At 32.2% G+C, this 7,669-nt stretch overlaps 1 protein-coding gene across 1 annotated transcript in view; it reads left to right on the forward strand.

The window, feature by feature from the left end:
- The window catches only part of BBS8 (tetratricopeptide repeat protein 8), a 68,762-nt gene extending 62,405 nt beyond the window's left edge, over nt 1-6,357 (forward strand). Inside the window, exons 17-18 of the mRNA XM_080171403.1 lie at nt 2,621-2,726; nt 5,913-6,357. Coding sequence (XP_080027529.1) covers nt 2,621-2,726; nt 5,913-6,042 — 236 coding nt within the window. The 3' untranslated portion in view covers nt 6,043-6,357. The remainder of the gene's footprint in view (nt 1-2,620; nt 2,727-5,912) is intronic.
- The last annotated feature ends 1,312 nt before the right edge of the window (nt 6,358-7,669 follow it).

The following is a 7,669-nucleotide window of genomic DNA, read 5'->3' on the forward strand; positions in this document are numbered from 1 at the left end:
CATGCTCGCATGGCTCTAGTAACCACAATAGATACTTCCAGTCCAAAAGTGTTGACAAAGTTAGTTACCTAGGAATAAAAAATTCTTAGACTAAATAGCAGTATAGAGTTATCAGTAATGTTTTAATACCATTTTCGGAACAGGGCTTATAAGCAAAAGACTATCTCTTAAGCGTATTTGGATTTAGGATCGGTGTAATATAATACCACCATTCTAAGGTTAGATATACTCGCCGAACAGAGATTAATGCGTCACTGATCTGGAAAGGAGACATTGGTGAGAGATTGTAGTCCTGTGAAGTAGTGACAAAGGATTACATTTGTCCCTGGAACCCGGAGGTGACCCATCTATATATCCACGTATATCTTACTTCCATTCATTATTCCCCTATATCGCCAGGGACAATGAAATGATATTCTGACAAACAACATTAAAGGAAAATTTCCCCACAACCCCCTTCCCCTTTTCCTCCCCTTCTTTCCCACCAATCTTCAGTTACATGACAACAACAAAATATACCACCAGATAATTTATAAGGTTTCGTGATTTTTTGTAGAATTGTTGGTAAGAATAGCTACCCCTGGTCTATCGCTTCTCTTTCAAAATTCGTCTAGGAATTCAAAGGGATAAGACAATTACCCCTTCTGTAGATTAAATTTATTGGTGAGAACACCCACCTTAATGAACCAACCAATCAAAATTCAATAAAGTCCCCTAACGAATAAGAAAACGTTATTACAAAACTTTGGGGACTGGTGTAATAAACAGCCCAAATGTCCCCTTCCTCCCTTGAAAAGGTGGAACCCTCATTCTAATTTTTTTTTTATTGAAAAAAAGCTAACACTAAAAAATCTATCAAAAACATTTGCTACTTTGGTATAAAATATTATAAACTGTTTTGTAAAAAGACCGATTTAAGATACTTCATTAATCTTAATGCTGATAGCTTTTGTAGAAAGAAAAATTAAGCCTATACATTCTTATACAACAGAAGATAACTTTATATATTATACAATTTTTAAAAGCGAATCTTTTCTGTAATTAGGGTCGTTTCGTTAATTTGACCTTCTGTATCCTATCGATATCAAACTTAACATGGTGATTCATGTAGAAGTTATGTATGATTTAGAAATCGGAGCAACTCTGTAAATTTACCTGAATGTCCATACGTCCATTTAAAACATGTTTGACAACATTTTTTTTGTCAAATAATTATCCTATTCATATAATTATTGTAATACTGATCCCTAGGACAACAAATTACAATGTTATACGCGAAGCATCATCTTTATAATCAATCTGCCTTTTCAGTTCTGACACTCTACAAGTGTAAATGTTCGTTTGGCTTACCGTTTTAGAGCTTCGCATTTATGGATGTTGTCGTCCTTGTTTATTTTTAGGTGTATATTAGATCGAGGGATCTTAAGGGATAAGTCAATGGAAAATAGATTGGTTTACTTTCCCAAATAAATAGTTCAAAAGAACAAGTCTTAACTTTTGAGTTGAGTAAAGTTTACAGTCAATGTCCACTCCCTTCCTGTGAAAGATCATAAATATTTATGAAAAGGGTGATTTTAAAAAATTCAATTATTTTTACAAGGAAAATTTTCTATAATTAGAGTTGGTCCGTAAATCCGTCTTTAACGGATAACTCTTATCGTTAATTTAGACATGTTTGTTTGCGATAATATGTATAAGCAAGGCATCTATAAAATTATTGTAAGTTTTCTGTTTTTGTGCAATTTTTCAACAAATTTAAATATAATTTTGTATAGACCTATTTAGTTATGAAACTCTACAATTGTTATATTCGATATTCCTACCATCAAATTACGAAGCTTTTCTTTTATGGATATTGTCATCCTTGTTTAAGTAACCCCACTGTGCTATGTCTAATCTACATCAAAGCAAGTAAACTAAATTTATTTACAATTTTTTAAAGTTAAAGTAAGGTTAGCCTTTAGAGTGATTTAATTTAAATTAAAATAGTTTGATGGTTAAACAGAAATATAATCTTTATTTTGGTATAAAATTTATGTAAAAAATATTTTTGTACATTTTTTTTGAAAGATTTTTAGAAGATTTCCATTCCGTAAAAAAAGTGAATCAAAATATTTATTTCTGATATTCTCATGAGAAAAAAAACAGTTAACTAGAATTGAAAGTTTTAAAGGAATGTTAGAATTGTCGCATCGATTTAATTCTTGGCTGTAATACAGGAATGGATTTATTATTACTTGTATGTTGCACCGGAATTTCATGTGTTCTCGCCTCTCCTACTAGATGAACTAACTGACCAAAAATGAGGTCTATATTAGCAAGCTAAATTTTCCCCTGTCAATATATCCAAGTATATTCTACAATGACACAAAACTTTTACATGCAAGAATTATTCGATTGATTCAATAATTTGATTACTCCTAAAACGATTTGGCACAACCTTAACAAATTTATTTGATTCAAATTAGTAATAGATTTTCCTTAAAGCTCTATATGCTCTTTAAAAAGATTCCATATGTAAATAAGAGCATTAAAAAAGCAGTTTGGAACGTACTATTTACGTAAAAGATATTTTATAAATTTCCTAGAGAAAAGATACTCTATATATTTTGTATTTTAGGTGTTATGGAGATGCGAAAAGGACGTACTGAACAGGCTAGAGCATACTTTCAAACAGCTGCAACTCTAGCCCCAAACATGTTTCAACCGCAGTATAATTACTCTAGGTAAAAGCTTTTAAAATTAAAGCTTTTCTATAATTAGGATCGATCTGTCCTTACGTAACGGATAGCTCTAATCGTTGAATTTGGCTTATTGAATTGCCCTATCGATTTTAAGCATTGTGCGGTAAATGCTCTAATAATTAGGTATGGCTTAGAAAATAAGATATTGAAATAATGAAGAAAATAAGATTTTGATTGATGATAAAATTCTGTCAATGGTAAGTGGGTTAAATCAAGCAATACTTGAACAAACTGTATTCTTAATTCAATTAGCATCCGTCCTTACAGCGGCTAGTAGCGGCTAGGTGCTGAATATTGAACCCTAGAGTTAAAAGATAGCATTGATTTTCTGAAGTAACAAGCTGCCATTTTTCTAGTAGTGTCTAAGTCATTAAAAAATCACGTACCCCAAAATGATTTCCTGTTAATTTTGATATTTGGCTTTATTACACTTTATTTGAAAAATATTTTGACCTAAAATTGAGGAAAAGTTCTAAAAAAACTGCTGTAAATGGCTTCTACAAGAAGCCGTTTTGTCTCATATTTTTTTGAGTACTTGATTGACGAACGTAAATCTTATTATTGAGAAGTTTTGATACATTTTCTAAAGTAAAGCAGAACCCTTTTAAATGATTATGGAAAGATTTTTTTTGGAAATTAATGATTACATTTAACAAAATTATGACGGCAGTTACAAAGTTTTGCAGCCTATATCAAGCTGCTAAACATGGATAATTTACCAATTTGCAGCTGCGGTGAAATTTTTGCCATAGCACCGTAACGGCTGCTGATTGTAGAGTAACAGGCGGTTGAAGATCCGAATAGGGGGTTGAGTTCCCCACCTTAAGTGCCCCAAGAGACTTCTAGGGTCGTAGCCGCTAGCTATATATAAAATAATTAGTGATTAATAGCTTTATGTAATGTGAAAGATCATGTACAGAGGATACAATATATCGAAATAGGTGAAGTTTTCTAATGCTACCTTCTGACATTACCTTTACATTTATTTGTAAAATTAAATATAGGCTATACACAATAAAAAGGAATCTTCATAAAAAAAAACAGTAATATATCTCTAATATCAGCCGAGAAAATCATATTTTTACAGATCCATAAGGCCAGGCGGACATAGTAAGTTATAGGAAATCGATTTATTTTTACTTGGATGTTGCACCAAATTTTCATGTAATACATTGATACTCACAGCTGTTAAAATAACTATACCCCCCATCCACTTCCTGTCCCCCATATCCTCTCCTTCTACTGGATGAACAAACTGACCAATAAATTATTTTTGACATGATCCTCATGTGTTGGTGTAATTATATTTGTAGACGGAGAGCATACATAACATATTTACTTAAGGTATCTAATCTCAGGGATTTAAAGGGATAAGACAATGGTCGATAAATTTATTTACATCAACAATGATGATACAGAAAAATTACCCCTTCTGTAGATTAAAATTAGTGGTTACATTTGGACAATCAAATAAGTGAACCAACCAATCAAAATTCACTTAACAAAACTATATTATAAGACTTTGGGGACTAGTGTAATAAATAGCCTAATGTTTCCTCCCTCCTTGATCTAATCTACACAGTATTTGTTGAAGCTTTGTACAGCTAGACAAGTAACAAGGATAATAATAACAATTTCAGTGTTATTTCACCTTTCTAAAAGTAACAGCATGTATGTTTTTTTCTGTTTAAGTCTGTCTGTGTCTTGCCAAAAACCGATATGACTCTCCTTTTCAGTTAAGCTTAGCTTTATATTCATTTTGGCACCTCTACTCTCTCAAAACAAATAACCCCTAGAAACAATTTACAAATGAAAAATAGTTATTTCTCGGGGCTAAAAAAACTAGTTTTAATCTTATGATTGTACATTTTTATATTCGTAGAAAGCTAAATAGAATACGATGCTAGACATAGTTTTTTCGTATGGATGAGAACCGGTTCCTATCCACCGGATTCGTATGAATACGAGAAAAAATATTATAATATTATTAAGGCAATATACCCTGAAAATGGCAAAAAAACATGACAACAAAAAAAAAGGTGCAAAATAATATTAAGACCTAAATATAAAGCTATTATCAGAATATCTTCTACTTCAGCGTTCAGAATAAAATGACATTTTTAGAAAGACATACATATAAGCAAGTTATAAAAAAGCTATGCAGAAAATAGGATAGTGCAAAAACATAGTGCATTACATGTAGTAAAACTAAAGCTTTCCTGCAAAAAAATCTATGCAAATACTTAGAGTACGCAGATTTTTATATCATGGGGGGATTAGTTAAAGTATTCAAAGTTCTTTTAGAATTTGCTATACATACTGTTACTAAAAAAATTTCCAGTATCGCTCGAAACCGACCAATATCCACTGGATTAGAACCGGTTTTCAGCCATACTAAGGATAATGTATAGCCTTCGGCATCTCGGGACTGAAAAAACTGGTTTTAATAGGATAATTGTACAATTTTATACCTGCGGAAAACTGTTTATAATACGATGTATGTAACTATTATTTTATATTTGGATATAGTGCACTTTACATTAAAAGGTTTCTGGGATCGATTATCTCGAAAATTGATTCATTTTGAAGAATGCTTTTTAAAATGAAACTTAAATGAAGAAAAGACGAATACACAAATATTTTTTCGCGCATTTACGTGCGCTGCGAGATAAATATGCATTATTTAGTAATGACAATTCTCGAATTATTTGTAGGACTTTTTTGTCGGTTAAAATTTGTACAATCATGAAATTCTCGTTCAGCCATTTGGCCAATAATAGCCTTTAAAGGTCAAAGATTTTATAACATTTTACTGTGAGCCGCACTTATGGATGTAGAATGTATGTGGATGGGGAAACTTTTCCCCCTCCCGACTTAAGTGCCCCTAGAGGCTTCTAGGGGGCGTAGCCTCAAGTATATTCATAATGGATGTATAATTACTAAGACATTACATCAGATATTCATGTTCTATAATAAAGTAAACTCTGTAGCGAGCTAAAATAACGATCTTCCCCATCCCCCTCTTTTACCCCATCCTCTTTCCTCCTCCCGGATAAACGGCCCGACCAATTATAAGGGCGGGGGGATATTGCAACCTACATAGAAGACAATTTTTCTCCAGTTGTATGAATGATTCAGATATATTCTATTCCATTATATTTATTTTAGTTTATGTGAGAAGACAGGAGACCTGCAGAGCAGCTACGTGTTGGTCCAACAATCTCTGGATAATTTCCCAGCACATGCGGACAGCAAAGATTTGTTAGCACAGCTACAAGCTTATTTTCAAAGGATGTAAATTTTTGTTCTTGTTTTTATATGTTTATACAATTGGGGGGACACGATTTATGACATGTTCCAGTAAAACAAAGTATGTTTAGGAATCTGTTTATAGTGCCCATAAATAATGACGTCTTACATAAAATAACCATTGAAAAGCCAATAAAAAGGCTAAATTACCAATGGCAGGCCAGTATATATTTTAATTGACAAATGGTAGGTCAGTATGACATCATTTTACATTGGCACTATAAACAGCTTCTATGTTTAGCACCTTAAAAATCTAATAATTGAAAATAACTTTCTATAAAAAGGCATTAGGATGATCAATTAAAATTAACACTAGATACTTTTGTTCAAAGTTTCATTTATACTTCATATTTTTATTACATTCTATTACATTTCCATATTTTTTAAAGATTTGGCTAGCTTTATTATTTTTTTTTTTAATTTAAAAAAATGCTTTTTCTATTTATATTATTAAAAGGGTTAGATATAACAATAACCAACATTGAATTTTATTTAATATAACTGTAAATACAGGATACTTAATTTTGGACAAAATGTTCTAAATTTATTCCTTTAAAAGAGGGGGATCAGACATTTGATTGTAACCTAAATTGGTACCCAAAGTTTTGCCGTATTTGTTGATTAAAAACTATAGGTACTTTTTTAATGTTTGGTTTAAAGTAAACTTTTGATTGAAAATGTTCATTAATGTATTGTCCATTGTCTTCTCTTAAGATTCCTAATATCATACTTCTTAGTAAATAGTGGAATGTGCATTCAATTGCGCACATAACCATTTTTTTTAAATCTTCAGAAACTATCTTTATTACAACAGCACAACATGCCTTTCCCTTTTGCTTCCTTGCCATAATTACGCTTCTCCCCCGCAGCGAATCTGAAGCATTTTGGGTTCTTTATTATATGCGGAAATTAATGCACAACAAGTAATTGTTGTATGCTTGAAGAGAAGACTGGACATTGGATTGTAATAATTGTAACAAGTAATAAGTTTAAACTAAAATCTATTTTGACCAATAACTTATCAAAAGGAGCAATTCTGAGCTGGATCTATTTACTGAAAATTCAAAAAGTGATTGTGATTTAAAGATCGCGTGTAACCGTGGCCACGCGTAGCCAATTTGATTTAAAGATCGGTATTAGGTTAGTGGCTGTAACTCTGGCCACGGCCACGTCAACGGCTACACATTTAAAGATCCAGCTCATAGGGTGGGGTATGTATCAGTTATTATATCAGGAAATGAATACAAAACAAATTTGATTTAGTGGAAGGGAGGGGACATTGCATTGTAAATCATACTTGTACCCAAAACTGCCAAGGTTGAAAGCTAAAGCAAAGGCAGTTTTTGAAATGATATGATATGATATTTAATCCTGTGCAACTGCGCGCCTCTTGCACGGCAGCTTGCAGGCCTACATGACCATTTGCACCAACATACATTACATTAATGGCCTTAATAATAACCTTATTAATTACAAAATTTTAAGCTAGGGGCGCTAACTCGCTGCTGGTGCCGGTACAGCGAGTTAGCAACAAATATGTTTATTAAAAATTCTAATAATAAACCAATGTAGGCTGCAGCTGCTGGACAGTTACACTTACATTATTGGGTGGGATA

The sequence above is a fragment of the Acartia tonsa genome, chromosome 9, assembly GCF_053477335.1.
Source record: "Acartia tonsa isolate MP-2025a chromosome 9, ASM5347733v1, whole genome shotgun sequence".
Taxonomy (NCBI): Eukaryota; Metazoa; Arthropoda; class Copepoda; order Calanoida; family Acartiidae; genus Acartia; species Acartia tonsa.